The sequence below is a fragment of the Eupeodes corollae genome, chromosome 1 (genome assembly GCF_945859685.1).
Source record: "Eupeodes corollae chromosome 1, idEupCoro1.1, whole genome shotgun sequence".
Taxonomy (NCBI): Eukaryota; Metazoa; Arthropoda; class Insecta; order Diptera; family Syrphidae; genus Eupeodes; species Eupeodes corollae.
Window position 1 is genome coordinate 139,044,086 of NC_079147.1, and position 22,981 is coordinate 139,067,066.

At 33.4% G+C, this 22,981-nt stretch overlaps 2 protein-coding genes across 2 annotated transcripts; both read right to left on the reverse strand.

Moving 5' to 3' along the window:
* Positions 1–1,054: 1,054 nt before the first annotated feature.
* Positions 1,055–14,288, reverse strand: LOC129939982 (neither inactivation nor afterpotential protein G). Its single transcript, XM_056048193.1, has 5 exons — positions 14,166–14,288; positions 13,975–14,106; positions 13,701–13,903; positions 1,265–2,541; positions 1,055–1,205 (listed from the first exon to the last, which is right to left on the reverse strand). The coding sequence occupies exons 1-5, from the start codon at positions 14,179–14,181 to the stop codon at positions 1,067–1,069; spliced, it is 1,767 nt and encodes a 588-aa protein (XP_055904168.1). The 5' UTR covers positions 14,182–14,288; the 3' UTR covers positions 1,055–1,066.
* Positions 14,289–17,104: 2,816 nt separating this feature from the next.
* LOC129938819 (probable ribosome biogenesis protein RLP24) lies at positions 17,105–18,024 on the reverse strand. Its single transcript, XM_056046607.1, has 2 exons — positions 17,841–18,024; positions 17,105–17,741 (listed from the first exon to the last, which is right to left on the reverse strand). Exons 1-2 carry the CDS (start codon positions 17,919–17,921, stop codon positions 17,247–17,249), a joined length of 576 nt encoding a protein of 191 aa, XP_055902582.1. The 5' UTR covers positions 17,922–18,024; the 3' UTR covers positions 17,105–17,246.
* Positions 18,025–22,981: the final 4,957 nt, after the last annotated feature.

Below are 22,981 nucleotides of genomic sequence, written 5' to 3' on the forward strand. Positions count from 1 at the left end.
TGCGTTGCTTCATGCTTCACGATGCCTTTTTGCTCTTTATTGGAAGATATGCTGGTTAGAGCTTCTCCGATTTCCGAAAAGCCGTTTACGTATAGGCTTTCTCAGCTTCAGCTCGACAAGACCAACGAGCTGAGCTTTTTCAAGACTAAAAACTGGTCGCTTTTCTTCTCCTATAATTTCTCAATCAGAATTCGATGGCGCTCTGTACTAGCTGTGAAAAACGTGTACAAATTCTGCACGAAGTCAAAGAATTGAACAGCCGATGGACAAATTACTTATTAGTCAATAATAATTGATTTTTCCAAGAATTGAAGGACACCGATATGCAGTAATTAATTTATATGTACATAAATGTATATACAATACAAAGTACTGTAGGTGTTTATTAGTTAGAATTTTAAACAAACATTTTCTGTCTATATTGTGGGGCCCCCCGTTTTTGGAGTCCCCGGGGCATCCGACCCGGTTGACCTCCCCTAAATCCGGCTTTGAGTCTTTTTATCCTTCGGTGACTTGTTACTTCAACCCTAAACAAGGACAATAATTATAAAATCAAAAACATGCGAGAAAGTTTTACATTTTGGTATATTTTCATAACAGTCGTTAGCAAATTTTTCGACGACAGAAATTGGCGTGAATTAAAAAGTTGCGTCCCACAAGAGAGAAACGTCAAATGAGCAATAAACGTCTTGGCAAAACCAAATTCGCTTTTTCGTTTTTCATAGTGGCGTTCAACGCCTTAAAAAAATGGTGAGTGAGTGAAATTCTTAATACTCTTGTGCAACAAAAATGTAATAATTGTTCTTCAACAAATTTGTGAATTTCTATTGCTTAACTCAATTTGGTTCTTAGAAACCATTATGTTGACCATTCTCAAAAAAATGTCTATTCAAATTTTTTGAATATTTGAATGTATGTACACTTTAACCTGGCAGCCTGACGGTAGTCAAACAAAAAATGACTGACCCTCTACCAGCCTCGCCGAAAGGTGGTATTTTAATGAAATACCTTTTTCTAAGTAAATCCTTTGCTAATAAAAAAATGTGCGTTTTCCTGTATAAAGTCACTATTTGTCTTTATTTGATTTTAAAATAAAAGCAGCCCCTCTTATAGCCATTGCAACAATTATTGAATTTGGATTTCCTGATATTGGCGTGGGTAGAACACTAGCGTCAATTATTCTCAATCCTTTTACACCGTGAACTCTGTAAAATAAAACCTTCAATTCTTTAGAGAAAAGAAACAAATCCACTGATGTAATTACCTCAGTTCTTGGTCCACCACACCATCAAATTTTGTCAATCCCATCGCACAGCTTCCTCCTGGATGATGAGAAGTCAATCCAACGTATCGTAAAATACACTCCAAATAATTATCTGATGGTTGATTCCATTTTAAGTCTCTTTCAAATGGTCCAAAATTCGAGCACTCCCTGATCTTAGGCCAATAAATTTTCGGCTTAAGAAGGCTAAACGCATCGGAAGTTACAATCTTCACACTTTTACGAATAGCACGAATAGTACAGTTAACATCTTCTATTTCAGCTAAGTAATTTGGATTTATAAGTGGATTTCGTCGAACGTTGTTATTCCTTATGGTAACAAAACCTCTTGATTCAGGTTGCAGACAAGTTGAGATCAGCACTAACCCTTCTTGTGTTGAATTGTAATAAAGTGGAAACAACGCTCGAAAGTGTTCTCTTTTGAAGTTTGACACAGACATGAGGGCACTTTCGTCGATGGCTCCAACGCCGAATAACATCGAAGTTCCTTTATCCTCCATGCTATCAACATTTCCAATAACCCCGAAATTACCGAAATGCCCAGTTCCAGCTGTAAAATAAGTAAAGATTTCCCTCAGGCTTAATAGAGCATTAGCATTGATGCTTGTCTTTTCGGCTACCGATACAAAAAGCGGCAAATTCATGTGATCAAAAAGATTGTGTCCAACTCGTGGTAGATCTAATTGCACTGGAATTCGTATTTTCTGCAAAAATAATTTCGGACCTATTCCGGACGAGAGTAAAATCTGTGGGGATTGATAGGCTCCAGCTGAAATGATTATCTCTTTGCTAGCAGTGAATTTGAATTTTTCTTCCTTTCCATCGTCATCATTCTTAATTCCAACTATCACAGATTCAGCAACACCATTTTGAATATTCACACGACTCACAACAGCATTGGTTATAATTTTCAAATTCCATTTGCCATAAACGGTTTGAAGATATTTTTGAAAAACTCCAAAACGATATCCTCGCTTAATTGTGTATTTTGCTCTACGAAAATTCCATGGTTTATGCTCGAAATCGGCTTTAGCTCTATCAAATGCTTCGGAAAGTTTGGAATAGTATCGTCTTATTTTAAAATATTCGTCACTTTTTGGCTTTGCTGCTTCAATAAATGGTTGAATATTGTTCCATGACCATTTTTTAAGGCCAATTTCTTGCCAACGATCAAAATCTTTTTGATATCCATCAAAATGGAGCATAAAATTCATTTGCGAAGATCCACCTAGACCTTTCCCTCGGGGAAGAGCTTGACGCTGCAATTGACAAAAACGAGTGAATCAAGTAATAAAATATTTGAATTTTAGTTAAAAACTATTATATCAAAGATTTAGGACACATTTTTATTAAAACAGTAATATTTCGAAAATATTGTAGATGGTAGATAAGGCTAAAACGTTTGAAACTTACAGCTGTCAAGAAAGTTAGCTTAGAATAGGGTGTAATGTATAGAAGAAATTTTAAACTGTTTTATAACTCGATCGGATTTCCTGTTTATTTGTGGATTTGTGATAAAAAGATCATTAATTGGTGTTGTTAAACAATTTGTTTCGGAACCGATATTTAAGTAAAAACATTCAAATAAATGATTTGTGTAGTATACGCAACAAAGAAGCGGTAAATCGAGCCTCGCTACAGATAATCAATAATTTTTCGCTATTTACTGCAAGAAATGTTTTTTTGCATTAATGGTTTTCATTTTCATATAAATTTGACGATGGTAATCGAACAACAATTATTTTATTTTTTTGATGACGAAAATCTATACAGACGTAAAAACTATGTATGTAAAGGGTGATTTTTTTGAGGTTAGGATTTTCATGCATTAGTATTTGACAGATCACGCGGGATTTCAGACATGGTGTCAAAGAGAAAGATGCTCAGTATGCTTTGACATTTCATCATGAATAGACTTACTAACGAGCAACGCTTGCAAATCATTTAATTTTATTACCAAAATCAGTGTTCGGTTCGAAATGTGTTTCGCGCTTTACGTCCGATTTATGGTCTACATAATCGACCAAGTGAGCAAACAATTGATGCGATTGTGACCAAGTTTCGCACTCAGTTTACTTTATTGGACATTAAACCAACCACACGAATGCGTACAGTGCGTACAGAAGAGAATATTGCGTCTGTTTCTGAGAGTTTCTGAAGACCGTAAAATGTCGATTCGTCGCCGTTCGCAGCAATTGGGTTTGTGTTATTCGACCACATGGAAGATTTTACGCGAAGATCTTGGTGTAAAACCGTATAAAATACAGCTCGTGCAAGAACTGAAGCCGAACGATCTGCCACAACGTCGAATTTTCAGTGAATGGGCCCTAGAAAAGTTGGCAGAAAATCCGCTTTTTTATCGGCAAATTTTGTTCAGCGATGAGGCTCATTTCTGGTTGAATGGCTACCTAAATAAGCAAAATTGTCGCATTTGGAGTGAAGAGCAACCAGAAGCCGTTCAAAAACTGCCCATGCATCCCGAAAAAATGCACTGTTTGGTGTGGTTTGTACGCTGGTGGAATCATTGGACCGTATTTTTTCAAAGATGCTGTTGGACGCAACGTTACGGTGAATGGCGATCGCTATCGTTCAATGCTAACAAACTTTTTGTTGCTAAAAATGGAAGAACTGAACTTGGTTGACATGTGGTTTCAACAAGATGGCGCTACATGCCACACAGCTCGCGATTCTATGGCCATTATGAGGGAAAACTTCAGAGAACAATTCATCTCAAGGAATGGACCGGTAAGTTGGCCACCAAGATCATGCGATTTGACGCTTTTAGACTATTTTTTGTGGGGCTACGTCAAGTCTAAAGTCTACACAAATAAGCCAGCAACTATTCCAGCTTTGGAAGGCAACATTTCCGAAGAAATTCGGGCTATTCCGGCCGAAATGCTCGAAAAAGTTACCCAAAATTGGACTTTCCAAATAGACCACCTAAGACGCAGCCGCGGTCAACATTTAAATGAAATTATCTTCAAAAAGTATATGCCAATCTAACGTTTCAAATAAAGAATCGATGAGATTTTGCAAATTGTATGCGTTTTTTTTTTAAAGTTCTCAATCTCTTAAAAAATCTTATATATTTTTGAAATAAATTTGAGAATTTTCTAATGTTTCGTTTTGAGATGTTGATACGTTTGATAGCTCTTAAGGCTTAATGGAAGAATTCCTTGAGTAGGTAGAAGCCAACATTAAACACTATAACGTCATTTTAAAACTCAAAATTGGAACTAATATTTCAACAGAATTTATTTCAACTAATGTTTACTATTTTAATTATTTGTGTTTTTGCTAATGAGCTGACGACTCAGCTTTTATTTATTTTGTTTGTAAATACATGTTTTAAATTTCTATACAGTCCTACAAAATTTGGTGGCAATTCCGTACAATTTGTAATACTACCTTTCAAAATAAAGCCTTAAAAGTATCTTGCTAAGTGTTCAAAATAAGATGAAGGTCCGGTTTTTTCCCCTACGGTAAAAACCGTGTAGTGTGCTACGATGTTGATGTTCACCAACTTTTTGTGGCCTGCCCTGAAAGACATCATAAGTAATAACATCGTTCAAATTCGATATTATTTATGCGCCAAAGGCTCGTTTCACACTACACGGTTTTGACCAAACGGCAAAAAACCGGGCGGCATAAACCGGATAAATGGCTAATTACACATTATACGGTTTTAACCGTACGGTAAGACACGATATATGCAGGGTTCCTGTGCTTAGTATACTTTAAGTAAATATTTAATCACAAGTAATCGTGCTTGATGTGGCTGATCGAACTCTGGCGCACGAATAAAATCGTATGATGTGAAAACATGCATTTCGTCACGTACGCCACTAAGCTTATCGCGCCGTACGGCTGCCGTATACTGTAGTGGCAGTAGACGGTTGCTACACTGCACAGTGCCGGCATTTTGCCGTGAAAGTATAATATGAAAGCGTATATGCTCTTTGAATAATAAGGACTCTACCCCAAGCCGATTAGCCATCGATCGTGGGGAATGACGGCCAATTCCCTACAAACTACCCATCAAACCAAGACCAATCCAAAAACACTCTAGACATTTGTACATACAATGAAAGAACATTAGCTACAGAAGCAAAACAATCAGAACTAAGAATAGCATTATCAACAATCAACTGGGATATACTGGGACTATCCGAGCTAAGAATTTTTGGACAAGACATAATTAAAAACCAGAATGATAATGATATATTCTGTTACATTGTTGAGACCACAGGCTTGCATGGAGTTGCATTTCTCATCAAAAAGAGTTTAAGGACAGAATAATAAATGTACGATTTTTAAGTGAAAGGATATGTAGCGTATGTTTAAAAATACAAAACACAAAAATGACGATAATTCAGGTTTATGCCCCGACCAAAATAGCAACTGACGAAGAAATTTCGAACTTCTACAATTTATTGGACAAAGTATATAATGAAACAAAAACGGAGATTATGTATGTTATAGGATATTTCAACGCCAAGTAAGGGAAACAGATTGACAACAATGAAGAAGTAATGGGACTATTTGGATACGGACGAAGAAACAAAAGAGGAGACCTACTTATAAAGTGGCTGGAAGAGACGAATCTCAGATTTGCAAATTCTTTCTTCAAAAAAAGAGAAACACGGAAATGGACCTGGATTCACCCGAATGGGATAACAAAGAACGAAATTGACTTAGTTCTAACAAATACACTGAAAACTATTAACGACATCTCCGTATTGAATAATTTTAAATTTGATAGCGACCATAGGCTAGTAAGAGCAAAAATAAAAGTGGACCATAATACGCTGAAAAGAAACAAACAAACACTCAGTATTCCTAGAATAATACCAACCGAAAATATTGAAAAATACAATGACCCGCCTAAGAAAGAAATAAGACTTAATATAACTACAAATAGAATAAACGAACATTTTCAAAGTACATACGAGTATGATTCATTAGAACAGATAATAAAGAAATCGGCGAAAGTTTCAATTATGACTGCTGTTACTACAAAACCTGATAAATTAACAAATGACACTAAAGCGCTGATAACCAGAAGAGATAACCTACGAAACAAGGACAACTTATCAGACCAGGAAAAAAATGAACTAAGATACCTTCGGAAAACCATAAAAGAAGATGCGAAAAATGATATCCAAACATATAAAGAAACAATTATAAAAGATATACATATTAAGGAGCACAAAATCTATTAAAAAGACAAAATCATTTCTTAAAAACGGAAAAGAGTGAATACCATCAATTAAGAACAAAAATAGCAACGCTGTTAATAGGAGAAATGTAAAATCGACAAAAAAATAAAAAATGATAATATATCGATGGCGGACAGTTACTCCAACTTAAATACTGTTAGCAAGCAATTGATGATCTTAAGACAGATAAGTGTACAGGAAATGATGGTAACATTGTAACAGAAATGCTCAAATATGGAGAACAATAGACCATCTACAAACAAAGAACCAACTAATTGAAAAAACTAACGAATTTGAAAAACCTTTGTATTTTTTATACATTGACTTCATTAAAGCATTTGACTCAGTAGAACATGACGAAATATGGACATCGCTGACAAACCAAGTAATTCATCCTATCTTTATAACGACGTTGAAAAATATAAAATATAAATAATATGAAAGAATAGGAAGAGAAATACAAATAAAAAGAGGCGTAAGACAGGGGGATCCAATGTCACCACTATTATTCTCTGCCGTACTGGAAGAAATATTCAAGAAACTAAACTGGATCAATAGATATGGAATAAATATTTGGGGACAATATTTGAGCAACCTTAGATTCGCTGATGACATAGTTCTCATTTCATCAACTTCCGGACAATTACAAAATATGCTCATAGAATTGACAAATGAATGCAAAAAAATTGGACTTCATATCAATATGTCAAAAACTAAGATAATGACTATACATCTAGAATACAGGACCAAAGATGGACAAAAATCATTACAAAATGGACACCACTAGAAAGCAGAAGACTAATTGGACGACCAAAGAAAAGATGGACAGAAACAGATGATACTATTTTGAGAAAAATCGAATTGACACTTTTTTTATAAAAATAAAAATTCAAAAAAACATTACTCAAAATCGGTAAAAATCGATTCAAATATCTTTTCAAAAACTTGAAATTTGGGTTTTAAGCTTATTTATCTTGTAAAAAATATTGTTTTCAACATTTTGAAAAATGTTGTGAAAAATCAAATAGACAGTTTTCTTACAAAAAATAAAAACCTAAAAAAAAATTAATAAAAGTTGGTAAAAATTGATTTTCGACTCAAATATCTTTTCAAAACTTTGAGATATTAGCTTTAATTTACTTTTATCTTTCAAAGAATATTGTTGTCAACATTCAATAACATTTTGAAAAAAATCGAATTGACAGTTTTTTTACAAACAATTAAAAACCGGAAAAAAATTAACAAAAGTTGGTAAAAAATGATTTTCGACTCAAATATCTTTTCAAAAATTTGAGATAATAGTTTCTTATTAATTTTTACTTATTAGAAATATTGTTTTCAACACTAGGACAAACTTTGAGAAAAATCAAATTGACAGTTTTTGTACAAAAAATTAAAAACCTAAAAAAAATTAACAAAAGTTGGTAAAAATTGATTTTCGACTCAAATAGCTCTTCAAAAATTAAAAATATTGACTTCAAACTTATTTTATTTCACAGAAAATATTGTTTTGATATTCAGTAATTTTTATATAAAAATCCAACAATCCGTTTTTTTTATAAAAAAAAAAATAAAATCTACAAAAAATAGTACGCAAATTGATACGACTACATATAGACAACCTTTTAAGCAAGACAAATCGACAGACGGGATGGAAAGTTATCAGTGTTTGTCGCATCCCAGCCTATTTTTTGAATTTATTTCATCATCACCTCATTTTTTCCAATGAGCTGACGACTCAGCTTTTATTTATGTATTTTGTGTGTAAATACATGTTTCTAATTTTTCTATAGTCCTACAAAATTTGGTGGCAACTCCGTACCATTTGTAATACTACCTTTCAAAATAAAGCCCTAAAAGTTTCTTCTTAAGTGTTCAAAATAAGATGAAGTAAAGTCAATAAAATTAAAATCTTAGTTTCTAAAAATATAGCACCATCTGTTACACGTAAAGATCTACACTAAGTTAGACCATAATCTACGAACGAATCCCTTTCGGAAGTCAGAGTACTTACTGTTCAGACAACTGCAAATCACAATTTATTTTCATAAAACGTATAAAAACTTTCATCCTACGAAATCGGTATCATAGCGCTGGCTATCACTGTCAACGGCGATACCTATAGATTGTTGTTGACCAACTTCTTGTGGCCTGCCCTAAAAGACACCATAAGTAAAAACATCGGTCTAATTCGATATTATTTATGCGCCAAAGTCATCGAAGACTGAACCTTTCGAATGCGTCACCCAACAAAGCCGAGGCGGCCATTTAAACGATGTTATATTTCACACATAATGTCATTGATAAGGCTTTTAAATAAAGATGAAAACTTGAAAAACTGATGTCTTATATACAACTTGCTTTATTAAATTTTAAAATCAACCCGCCTTTAATGTTAAACCTTTTATATGAAAAACCATCGGGACTTATATGGCAGATATTTAAAAAGCTCCGAAGTGCGACAAAAATCTTACGAAATATAGAAGACCTTATCCGAAAACTTTAACTTGCGAAACATTAAACAATGAAACAAATTAGAATGGCGTAACTTTCAAAGAAAAGCTGAGATCAAACAAGGCCCAGATAAGATTAATTTGTTTTAAAATTGGAGTTCCTGCTGAGATTGTTAATTCTGTATTCAAACCATCATTTTAGCCTTGCGGGATCAAAATTCGAAAATTTGAACACATTCCAAAAAACATACCATTAATGGGGGGACACATAAAACTATAATTAATGTTTCTCCATCTATAACTCCTTAAATGCTGCTTGTCTTAAGATGTACTACCATAACTCCCATGGGGTTCAAACTAAACTACCTGCTTTATACCTTGCATCTAGTCATGCCGATTATGATATAATAATTATTGTGGAATCCTGGCTTTGGAGTGGAATCTCTGATTCTGAACTTTTTGACGGAAACTCTTACATCACCTTTTGCAAGGATCGTTGTTTTACTGCTAAAGATCGTGGTAATGTTATACTTTTGGGAGTCCGTTCAAGCATTTCTTGTTATTTAGTTACTTGGAAATCGAACAAATATGCGTTTCAATCTGTCTTGGAACAGGTGTTATCGTTTACATTTTTGTGAGTTATATTCCACCGAAAAGTAACATTGATATTTATTAAAAACACCTTGCTTATATTGATTTTGTATACAATCTTAACAATAGTTCATAAAAAGTTTTCGTAATCGACGATTTTAATTGATGTAAATTGGTTACATTCTTTTAATGAAAATATGCATATACCTTGTAACTTAAAAAAAGATACTGAAATAACTTTCATTGATGGTCTATTTGCTCTTAATTTATATCAAATCAATAATGTTGTTAATAATTTGAACAATATTCTTGATCTTATTTTATTCCATATGATGATTTTAAAGCATCAGTAAATGATATTGTCAGGGATATGCTTTAATTCCTTCTAATGATCGGCCCAAAGTGGATATTGGGTCCGTACAGCTTAATTCTTTGCCTACCTCTGCTTATTATTTTTTTTTACCGTTCTTTGTTTTCCGGAATATTTCTGGATGAATGGAAATTATCTTTCTTGATTCCAAATTTTAAATCGGGCTCTAAAAACAAAGTTGAAAGCTATAGGGAAATTTGCCATTCCTAAACTTTTAGAAAGTTTAATTAAAATAAAACTTGATTTTCTTGTGAAGGAACATGTTAGTAGTGCCCAACATGGATTTATTTCTGGAAGATCGACTGTTACTAATTCAGCTTCTTTTCCTTCTTTCGATTCTATTGAAACCCAAAGCAAAATTGATGCTATTTATACTGACTTCAGCAAAGCCTTCGATTCTGTACGTCAAAGTATATTGCTTCGTAAACTTGAAGTATTCGGCATACACTCAAGTCTACTTCAGTGGATCGGCTCATTCCTAATTGGTAGAGTGCAGAAGTAAAAATAGAGGAATATACTTCAAGACCTATTGTTTTTTTTTTTTTACACTTCAGAATTTCAGAAAGTAGTAAAATAAAATTAAAATTAAAATTAAAATTAAATTTAAATTTAAATCTATCGATGAACAGTTTAAGTTATGTATATAAAATGCTCATTCGACTTAAAGATTAATTCTTCCCATAGTTAGTTCTATGGAAGTTAATATGTATAAAATCAAATGTGCGCAGGTGATGAGTTCCGCCCCGGTAATTCAAATGTACACAAGATAGCAAATAAGGTGCATCAATTTCACCATTAATGAGTTGATGAAAAAATAACAAGTCATTATTAACTCGCCTTTGATGGAGAGATTGCATTTGAAGAAAGAAGACCTTTTAGGGCAAAGCGAATGAAATTATGTTGAATTGATTCAATACGTTTTCTATGAATTTCGTAATAGGGAGTCCATACCTGCGAAGCATATTCAAGATGAGGACGAACATGGCAATTATACAAAGAAAAGGTAACATAGGGATCATTGAACTCCTTTGCCCATTGTTTTATAAAACCAAGCATAGAACTTGCCTTAATAACAATAAAATTAATGTGATGTGTAAACTCTAAGTTGGAACAGAAATGTACACCTAAATCTTTAAATGTGAAAACACGACAGAACTGTGATATACAGTAGTCAAATATATTACTGATTAGTATTTTAGTGAAATTTGAAGTCTGGCATTTTAAAGGGTTGAGTAAAAGGCTATTTTTCCCACACCAAAATGTGAAACTATCAATGTCGGCTTGTAAAAGAATACGATCATGGGTGGACTTTATTAATTTGAAAATCTTCATATCGTCAGCAAAAATGAGAAGTTCACTTGAGCGTAGACATCACGATACATCGTTAATAGACAGGATGAACAGAAAAGGGCCAAGATGGTTTCCCTGGGGAACACCAGATTGAGGAACAAAAGGTTCAGAATGACAATTTCTAAATTTTACCTCGTAGGATCTGTTTTCAAGGCATGACTTAATTCAAGCTTAGAAAAATGGTGGAAAACCAAGAGCTTTGAGTTTAAATAAAATAATTCCGTGGCTAAGTTGGTCAAAAGCTTTAGAAAAGTCAGTGTATACACACTCAACTTCATAACCTTGTTCTAAAGCGTGAACATGAGAATGTGAGGAGATTAGTAACGGTTGACCTTTTTTTTTACTAAAATATGCTACACTTTCACAAACAACTTATTCAAATACTTTAGGAATGCAAGAAAGCTTTGCAATGGGCCTGTAGTTTGTCATATCCGCCTTGTTACCTTTCTTGAAAATTGGTGTTAGAAATGACTTCTTCCATATGCTGGGAAATTTGCCTGTTTTTAGAGAAAGTTTGAATAAGAACGTAAGGAGTTCAACTAAAGCATTACTACACTTTTTTAGTACTATCGGGGGAATACCATCAGGACCGGCTGAGCAGTCATCATTCAACGCAGATAAAAGATCAAGGACCGTACTCTGTAGCACAGGTATGTGACTACAGCTAGTTCACGAAAAAGTGTGAATATTATGAAAATATACTTCATCAACTTCTTCACGGAAATTCGTTGCGAAAGCGTTACAGATATCAAAAGTTTTATCTAACGAAAGGTTCTTGTAAGTGAAGTTAACTGGAAAGCCATCTGATTTTTTCTTTGAGTTTACAAAATTCCAAATTTTTTTAGGATTCTCTTTCAAGAAGGTGGCCATATCAGTAACATAACAAGCATATACAAAATTAGAAAGTGATTTAAATTGGTTAAAGAGTTCAACATAAAAAGAGAAGTTGACTGGACACAGAGTTTTGAGATACGTTTTCCATGCCTTATATTTTTTGTTACGCAGTAAAGGCAATTCTTTCATGTACCAAGGATGGCTAAAGTTTGTATTTCTTGATTTCTTTATCGGTAAATTTTGTTCAAAACCATAATTAAGGATCCTATAAAAAGTTGAAACTGCTTCGTCAATGATAGAAAATGCTAGTGTATCAGCAATTCCAGAAATATGGTTAAATCTTCAGACAACTGCTGGAAATTGGCTCTTCTGAAATTAAAATTATATATTACTGTGATTAGTAAGGTGATTACTTAAGTCAAAAAAAATGTCCAAAGGCGGGTGATATTTGTCAATATTAGTAATTCCTGATCTAGATTCTAGAACAAGAGTACTAATAGCGTCAGAAGAAAAGACTATTGTAAGTCAGTAAGAAGGACTTTATCGAGCAGAGATAGTTCCATTTGTGAAGAAGAAGGAGAGGCTTCAAGGCAGGATTCGTCTGCGGATGGAATCCAGTAAATGTGTGGTAAATTAAAATCACCTAGAAGTAAGATATTGGTGTCAGAGCTGGACAAATTTATAAGATAGTCTAATGCCAAGGAGAGATCGTTATAAACAGACTCCACACTTTTTGGAGGAATGTAAACGTTTAAAATGAAAAAAGTCTTAGTCTGTACCATTATCTTTACACATACCAGTTCAATTGATAATACAAATGGAAAAGATACAGAAGAAGAGAAATATGTATTTTTTACCGCTATGAGTACACCTCCACCTAAATCCTTTGCATTACCAACATGACGATAGTTTCTGTAAACTTCGAACTCTTGACTAAAAAGTTCTGTGGCGGAAAAGCTTGAATTAAGCCACGTTTCTGTCAAAACGAATACGTCGTGTGGAAGTGATTGGGAGTTAAGAAAAATGTCAGTAGTCTTGCTACGAAGTCCCCTTACGTTTTGGTAGAAGAGTTAAGTTTTTTGATTTGTTTTTCAAAGAAACACCCTGTTTTTGACTTTGAGTAAATTCTTTGACTAAAGTCCCTGCGGGACTGCGATGGAATCAGTGCTTATATGATTTCAGATGAAAACTTTTCTCTTCATAAAATTCAACGTGTAGACAGATATTCTGATCACACTGACAAAGATGATTAAAATGCTTCAAAAGCACTTTGATCACACGTTGACATCAAACCACTCATTAATCAGCCCTAAAGCAAAAATTAAGATCGAATTCGTCAGAGCCTGCCTTTGGTGAAGTTCTTCCCCTTCCGGTGGATGACGAAGCTACAGAAAATTAAGTCAAAAATAAAAGTTGCTTCCACTCACAAAATGAAGTTGATTTTTTGAAATTGATTTTTAAAATCATACAAGACAGAAAATCACTTGCGTCCTTATTTAACAATATCAATTTAAAAGAGTCTTAGCACAACATGAAATAACATATGTATAATGTCAAATCTACGCGAAACCATAATATACTTAAGGAGAAATTATTATTACCTTATCATGTAAACCTTTTGATGAATACTTCTGTGGTACTGAAAAAAACGACCAATCATTAACGCTCTTCTGTAAAACAGTTGCCAACAATGGAATTTTGCTTATAAATCCAAATTTATCTCCTGCTTCAATAAGAAGCACCGTCGAATTCGAATGTTTTGTCAGCAAAGTTGCCAACACCGAACCAGCTGTTCCTCCACCCACTGTCAAAATAATAATAAAGGAATAAATCAATACAAAAACCGAAAAAAAGTAAGTATACGCCACCGATTACCAACTATATAATCAAATACATATCCTTCTGATGGTGTTAGTAGATTTGATACATTTTCCTTGATAAGCTGATAAATAAGAATCCATAGGAAGCTCAGAATTGCAATTATCACCGCAAGGAAAGTTAAAATTTCTATAAACAAAAGAAAAGCAATATATATAAAGTAAAAGTATTTTATTTTGTCTACGAACTTCCAGTATAAGACATTATTTGTTTAAGTAAGAATCAAAATCTTCGATTCTATAAGAACTTTCCAAACCAGGAGAAAACAAAACACTGACCCATATTATAAGTTTATGTATTGAAGATAGACACCATCAGTTATAATCTAATTAGGGAGAAAGCATGTCTCCATCGGTCAATATCAATAATTTATTGTGGTAGGGGGGTTGTATTTCCATTTGAATAAACAACGACTTGTTGATATGAAAACCTCATGGTATGATATCGATTTTATGTTTTATGCTTACCTGCGTTAATGTCCATTACTAAATTCTCAATAACTTCTTGAGCAGATTCAATTAGTGAAGTTTGTTTGAAAAAAAAATTGATAAAAGGAAATTTGTATTTTTAAAATAAGATATTTTTATGGATACATCGTTTTTTTTTAATTCCTTCTAACATAAGCCCCTGGGAAACAAATATACAATAATTAATTTTTTGTATTTTTCTTAAATTTCACAAGATGACAAAAAAGCCTTGAAAAAGTAAATTTCGCAAACAATCATTTAATATATAGATTAGCAAATTCTTATGAAAATTAGAAAAAAGACAATCGTATAGGAAACCATAATGTTATCAGGTTACAGCAGGACGTAGCTATCACACACATATTTTCAAAAAACTAAATAATTTGGATGCAAACGATATTGATTATAAAGAGATCAACAATAATTTACAGGCACTCAAAATGTTATTAATATCCTTTATCAACATAGTGCGAGCGTTAGGAAAATAGGGAAGGATTTAAGAGGAGAGAACAATTCACATTCACAAAATGGGAGGTAAAAACAGAGAATTCCATATTCTTGATGTGCGCTTTAAAAATGAATCTCTATACTTGACAGTACGTCTGAAATTGATTTCCGGGGTTAACTGATCTGAGCATTCCTAGAACTGCTGAATTGTTTTAGAGGCCGAACGAAACTGGCTAATTTGGCAGGACGTGACTGGTATTGGAAGTTAGTTAGAAGGGTCTTTTTTGGGACAGGCTAGACAAATGCTGTTTTCCATCCGATCGGAAACAGATCTGTACGGTAGGAAAGATAGAAAAGCTAATCCAGCGGTTTTGACAGCGTTAAACAGAACCCCTTCTGAACAATGGGGAGATAATTTCCGGGGCAGCGGATTTGTGTATCTCAAGGTCATTTAGTACTCTTCCAATTGCAGGAAATTTTGTGCGTCAAAATTTTAATAGGGCTACAATCTGGAGAACCTGCCGTCCACTTCATCAAATGTATTTAATTATACTCGAACCATTTCAAACTTTGATAAGCAACGTAAATTGGTGCATTATATTGCTGGACGACATGTCGAATTCGAGGAAACCGTCTTAAGTTGGGAACTAAATTATCCTGAAACACCTGGATGTTAGCTGAACTGTTCGTCCTTGTAGAGGTCAAGTCAAGGCAACTTTAGCGGGTTAATAGAAGGCCCCCAAACCACCAAACAACTGCCACCACCGAAGTTTCTCTAGGAGAAACTAAATTACTTTCTCAGATCATGCCAATATCCGTTGTAACCATATGGCCCATCAAGGTTAAACTTCTTTTCGTCACCGAAAATAATCTACCTATACAAAAAATCATTCATAAGAAAACTTACGATTTTCCAATTCCTGTCCATATTTTGACGGGAAAATTTGGATCTGACACCATTTTGTACCGAGCAATCATTCCATTGTTTTTTTCAGGAACAAAAACCCGTTGAAACCGAATCTCCTAACCCCAATTTGTCACGAATTTTTCGCCAAGAATGTACCGAATTTGATGAAACACTGATCAAACAGCTCTTTTGGCGCCGGTCGTGTCAGCTTCTGCAGACGCTCGGATCTTTTTATGATTAGATTCTGGACCTTCCAAGAAATTGGGGACGACACGATCTGATCTTGAAATTTTCCTACCAATATATCTTAAGCTTAGGACACTTGATCGAAAAGCTTGAATTTTGTCTATTTCTGTATCGCTTAAATGTGTACCAAGCGGCATTGTTCTTTGTCATTTCAAAACACATAACTGAATGAAGCTTCAGAGAGGTTTTTATTGTGCGGTTTAGTACTAAAGGATTAACATCCTTGGTTATGTTGAAATTGGTGTTAAAATTAAAAATGCAAGCAGCCCTTGGTCCCAGGTTGTGGTATACTTTCTTCGAAGACCAACCTCTTTAAGTCAAGCAACCTTCAAATAGGGTCAGGATATAGGAAGCTATTTTGAAGAATTTTAACATTTTTGTTACATTTATTTCATTGATGATAAACCAGTCTTCAGCATTGGCATATAGTTTTGCGTGCTTGTAGGAAGACGAAATGTTCTTTTTATAAAGACTTAAGTTTTGTATCATATTCTTTGCTCCTCATACTTGTGCCGCGTAACACTTGCTGCTGTGAATGTAATTGTTGTTGAAACACTCTCTCCATGGTGCATTCATGGCGGTTATGCCTTCGCCAGTTTTTGCATTTGGTGCCTTTCCATTTTTAAATTCTGAGTAAAATAAACTCCTTTTTGACTTAATAAACATCACAAACAGAATTCGAACAGCCCTCCGAGGAGTATGCCAGCATAAAGATATCATCCGCAAAAAGCATGGCTTTGATCATATCACTTGCTTAATTTACACCTCCTGGTAATGCACCTATAATGTCTTAAATGAAAATCTAATATGCTTGGACTAAGTACACATCTCTGTCTGACACCTGTTTTTGTCTGGAACCAGATAAGATAATGATCCATACTCAAGGCCATGTTTTCAATATATCCAATAGAACAATACTTCTGCATCAATTTAAAGAAATCAATAAAGCCGTTTTCGCAATGTATAACTCGACTCCACGTAGTCTTCAATTTTCTGTATTCCGTATTGCCTTCAAAAAAACTAACTTGAACAATTTAAAACAATAAAGAAAACACAGAACTTTTTACTGGAACATACTCTATTGTCTATAATTAAGTTGTTACAATTAATGAAAAAAAAAACTACAAGATGTATTTTTAACAGGCTTATCAAAATATCCACTTAAATCTAACGCGCAAGCTTTTACCACTAAAATCAGGACATCAATTCGCTGCAATCATCTCCATGTCTTCATCCAGCGTACCCTCTTCTAGTTTCTTCTCAAGCTCACGAGCATCAACATAAGTAATGTTTTCTTCATCTTCCTCATCCATCATTGCTGCAGCTTGAGCTTCCTCCTTAGCACGACGCTCCTTCAAACCAGCAGCAGGTGATCGAATAAGTGAGATATTTTGCTGCACGTTCTTAACATCCATTTGTATTTCAACTTCACGTCCCTTACGCAGACGCTCCATAACGAACTGTCCTTGGCGTTTTTCTTTGATTTCAACAACCTTCTTGATTGCGTCCAGAGTTTTGTTCCAGGTTTCACGGCTATACTTAACGGGAACATTGCGTCGTTTCTCGAATTCGAAACTGGGATCAATGGCCAATTCTTTTCCTGACGCTTTGCGGAAGGCCTTTGTCCAGCGTACCTTACGTGGGTTCTTCCTCCTTTTGAAGGCTTTGTGGCATTTTCCACGGCAAAATTTAAATATCTAAAAGTTAAGGAGAATTTATCGAATTTAGTTGCAGTTCAGAAGGTGGCATGTATGAACTCGATGGGGATTATTATTGTTTTTGATATATGTACTTACTTTGCAGTCATTTCTCACAAATTGTATTCCATGTCCAGGATAGATTTTGCTGGAACAAAAATAACACGTTTCGATACGCATTTTTTAGCGAATTTTATTTAAAATTAAATAAAATTCAACTAAAAAATTAAACACAGAACACACGTGTGTTATTGTAAATGACAGAAAGAAAGAATAAAATTTTTGACAAGACTACTTCGCATAAGCATTTCCAGTGGTGCCTAAACTGTAGATCGATGTGATGGGTAAAATTTAACGAAAGTATATCAATGAACACGTACAGCAAGGCAAAAATACACAGAGAAGGTTCTGAAAAAGAAAAGATTCCGTCAAATTCTTAACAAAATGAAATACACTTTTTGTCACTATTTTATAAGACATTATCATAAATCTAAGAATTGATGACCAAAGTTATAATAAATAGGAGCATGGCACCTTTATCTTAAAGCAAATCTTCCTAAACCGGAGAGATGAGTTCTTTTAACTAATAATATTTTATGTATTTGCATTAATATTCGCAGTATTATTTTAATCTCTTAAAAAAATGATGAGGAAATTCTACTCCCATATTCCCTCATTCATCTACGACTTCCAATTATCTGTCAAAATTAATTAAATGCAGGTCAATAGTTTGAAATTTTTAAAATCCGTATTAAAATTTGAATAACTCAACGGTTATAAAATTGGACCTTGATGCAATTTTTCAAAGATATCGTCATTTTAATCATTTCACTTTATTGAGTCTTTCTTTTCATTTACATTGCATAATATTTTCTTTTTCGTACACTAGTTTTTTTTTTCATTTAATATCAAAATAAGCTTACATTTATTATCTCTTTCATATTGCTTATATTAAGTTCTTCCTCATTTAACTATTTTACATTTTATTTTTGACATATTTGTAATATAAACTTAACCTAATCTTAAAAATATCTATTTTAATGAGATACACTAAACGTATAACTCTAGGAATATCAAGCTGAAATTAATCAAAATGTTTTGTGTCAAAATTAAAACTATTTCATGAGTTTTGTTAGGAACATTTTTTTTTCATTGATTTCCTAATAATTACTATTTCTATTTTCATGTTTTATGTTTTACTTTTTGTTATTTGTTTATTTTGATTTCCATGGTTTATTTTCTTTTACTTTGATTGTATACAAGTCTGGGTTAGTTATTCAATATTATGTACGTAATATTTTCAGAATGGATCTTTTATTTACTGCACCACATCCTGATAACCACATAGAGCAACACCAACCTCATCATTCACTTTAAAGTGTAAGATGTGAAGATGTCCCTACAGCAGCTATATATATATATAACAACTTTGACTATAGTTACCAACGGTTCTGCCCTTGCATAGTACTTCTGTAGAATGGTGGTATATAACACTTCAAACCATTTTCAAATATGATTTTTATAAGATAACCCGATATGTCCTAAGAGAGAGATATCTTTTACTTTCTTATATATTTCTCTAATCGAACTATTTTCAGACCAGCTCGTTCTCTTTTGAAAGTAAATGCATAGGACATCAGATGAGTTACTTTTGATTCATTATAAACATATTATTTTGAAAATGTTCTGATTCTTGTTTTGTAGTTTTTACTCCTTTCCCAAAACACAGGCGTCATAAGCTTCAGCTAACTGATTTATTTTATTTAGTTTACTTTTTAAGAACGAAGATGACATGCCAAAAGAAATATAAACAGAACCCAATAACATGCTCTTTCATGTAGCCTTGCATATTTATTCAATCGATATCAGTAGATATAGAATATTGGTGTTTTTATTTTCTACTTTTTTATAAGGGATATTGTTTTTGATAGCTATTGCTACTCCTTGTTTATTGTCATTTCTAATCAAAATATAAGGGTCAAGGTTGAGTTTATGTCTATTATTTAGATGGGTTTCCTGTAAGAAAGCTGCTGCTACATTGTTATTTAGAAGAATTGAAACAAACTCAATTCTTCTACTGTGTTCAATTAAGGACCAAAACTTATGATTCAGAATTTGCATGGCTATTATTTCGAACTTAAGATTAGAACTTCATTTAGAATTCCTAGGTAGGCTAATCTTTTTTCATCGATTGAGCCAGTTTTTTTTATGTTTTCCATAAAGTTTTTTTCTTTTTTTTCAATCGCACTCTTCACCATTGCCCTCCGTTAACTCATATACCCATCGTAATAGGGACAACCCCCGTAGTTAGCAGGATGATCCGAATTTTTACAGTTCACGCAATAAGAAACGGAATCCTCAGTTCTTTTTAATTTACATTCACCTGGCTTATGATCACGCTCACATTTGACGCAATTGTGCGCACAATTTTTTGCAATACTACCATATGCCTGGCACCTCCTACACTGCATCACCTCACAATTCCCTCTTGGTCTTTCCCAAGTGACTTTGGAATAACAAATATATTTAATACCCAATACTTTATTAGCGTTTATTCGGCAGAAATTTGACTGACAAATTGTAATCAATTTGTTCTTCTTTGGAAAGTAAAATTTCAAATTTCACAACACTTTCCACTACGTTTGGAACCTGGCTTTCATTTTCAGATTTTATTTCATCTTAATTGTATTGGAAATTTAACCCTCTTAAAATCAGATTAACTCTTTTAAGTTCTTTAGGAGTAAATGAGTGGGCTTCAACCTCTTGGGAATCTCTTAGAATGTCCATTAGATTGGAGTGCGCTCCAACATCACTCACAAAAAGTTTGCTCTTAGAGCGATTAATATTAATCGCTTTTATTTGAAGGTCACTTACAGATTTTTTTAAGGTCATCGACAAACTTTTTAATATTCGCTTTGTACAGAATTATAGTAGGGCAACATTTATCTGTGTTCTTAGAAACATTGACTGCTTTTTACATTGGTAAAAAGGTATAGACAACATTAGGTACTTCATTTGCAGTCAACTGTATTCTCTGATCGTACATTTTGACCAAGGCAACTAGTTAGTTTTTCAACTGTCTTTAAACTTGGAACTTTACTTTACTAACCTCTACCTCAGTTAATTGTTCAAAAACTATCAAAAACATTACTGTCTACAAAACACTCCTCAGGCAAGCTACAAATCCATCACGATTTGTATTTTGTATTGTAAGAATATATTATTTTTTTTTACCATATGACAGAGGACCCTTTCCCATAAAACATTAAATAAAATTGATCAAAAAGTAAAAAAAATAAAAAGATATAAAGTTCAACTTTCAGTTGAATCAAAAAACATGGGTTATTGTCATTTTCACATAAGATGACTTGCCTTAATTGGACGGCAATTTTTTGGCAGGTAGCCAATCAGATACTAGAAACTTGCCTTACTTTCAAGTCCCTTATGTCACCTGAACCTGCCCATTGCTTTCATTTACATTTTTTGTTTTTAAAATTTGACTGCTATTCGACTTACTAACATTACTTAAAATAGTTAAATTATGAAGAATTTCAAATCTGTTCTCACCGTACGTCTGGTTCGATGACGAATTCGATTTCTGCGGCTTGGGACGCACTTCCACTTCCGTTAGCAACTGCTTTTGTAAGCGCATTTTTTGTTTTTGCGAAGTTTGCTCTTCATTCACTTTACCGTTTAACATTTAGCTTGGTAACGGTCCTAGCTTTTTCTCATTACACTCCATGAGGAACTCTCGATTTTCGATTTTTGCTTTACTTTCCTTTTTTTCTTTTATTTAAAAAGGAAGATCTTCTCCTTTTTCGAAATTAAACCGATTTTCCAGTGAAGAATTTGCTTTAACTTTATTTCTCAGTTTTTTTTTTCAATTTTAAATTTGAATACTTGAACTTGAACCTTGATAGACGTGTGCACTCTATCACTGTCACCAATCGAATCCTTCCTTTTTGATATGTGCTTATATATCTGAGAATAAGAAGATCTCTTAAGTAGTATTCGCATGAGCGCGACCAACGAACGACGAATGAATTACAAAATATGAGTTTATATACGTTTGAAGACATATTTCCACACAAATTCTTAACAAAACGATAGCAATTTAGTGTCTATTTGATTTATGATACGTACTTTTACTTTTCAATATTGTATATTAATAAATTTGAGAAAACAAACTTATTCGTCGCGAAAAAAATTATAGTTGATACGAACTGTCAAACTTTATTCGCGTTCCACATTATCCACACTTGCAACGAATAAAATAATCGCGCGTACTTAAGTACTTTTCACATGAGCACGACCAACGACCAACGAATGAACGAATATTCGTCGATTTTGACGTTTCTTTCACATGAGAGCTTTTAATTCGTCGCGAATGAAGCCACAGACGAACATCATTCACCGAAACCAAAACAAGAATGATTCTTAAGGTTAAGTACGAGCGATTATTTTATTCGTTGCGAGTGTGGATAATGTGGAACGCGAATAAAGTTTGACAGTTCGTATCAACTATAATTTTTTTCGCGACGAATAAATTTGTTTTCTTAAATTTATTAATATATTATAATGAAAAGTAAAAGTATGTTTCATAAATCAAATAGAAACTATATTGCTATCACCACCGAAACCAAAACAAGAATGATTTTTAAGGTTAAGTACGAGCGATTATTTTATTCGTTGCGAGTGTGGATAATGTGGAACGCGAATAAAGTTTGACAGTTCGTATCAACTATAATTTTTTTCGCGACGAATAAATTTGTTTTCTTAAATTTATTAATATATTATAATGAAAAGTAAAAGTATGTATCATAAACCAAATAGAAACTATATTGCTATCGTTTTGTTAAGAATTTGTGTGGATATATGTCTTCAAACGTATATAAACTCACATTTTGTAATTCATTCGTCGTTCGTTGGTCGCGCTCATGTGAATACTACTTTAACCTAAAAAAATCATTCTTGTTTTTGTTTCAGTGGTGAATGGTGTTTGGCTGTGGCTCCTTGTCAAACTTTTTTGCGACGAATTAAAAACTCTCATGTGAAAGAAATGTCAAAATCGACGAATATTCGTTCATTCGTTGGTTGTTGGTCGTGCTCATGTGAATTGTGCTTTAGAGCTCAGAAATATAAACTGACATATTTTATCGGCAGTTGTTCAAATTTGACAGATTTGTCAATTATTTTGAAAACTGACCTATTTATTTTTTATTGCATGAGTACGAAGTGTC

What these genes read in the sequence shown, in the direction of transcription:
- LOC129939982 (XM_056048193.1), bottom strand. An exon ending in CAAAAGGTTTACATGATAAG is followed by an intron (nt 2,542 to 13,700) that starts GTAATAATAATT and finishes TGTCAATTGCAG; the next exon opens with CGTCAAGCTCTTCCCCGAGG. An exon ending in GTGGTGGACCAAGAACTGAG is followed by an intron (nt 1,206 to 1,264) that starts GTAATTACATCA and finishes TTTATTTTACAG; the next exon opens with AGTTCACGGTGTAAAAGGAT.
- LOC129938819 (XM_056046607.1), bottom strand. Translation starts at nt 17,921, where the DNA reads ATGCGTATCGAAACGTGTTATTTTTGTTCCAGCAAAATCTATCCTGGA. An exon ending in TTGTGAGAAATGACTGCAAA is followed by an intron (nt 17,742 to 17,840) that starts GTAAGTACATAT and finishes CTTAACTTTTAG; the next exon opens with ATATTTAAATTTTGCCGTGG.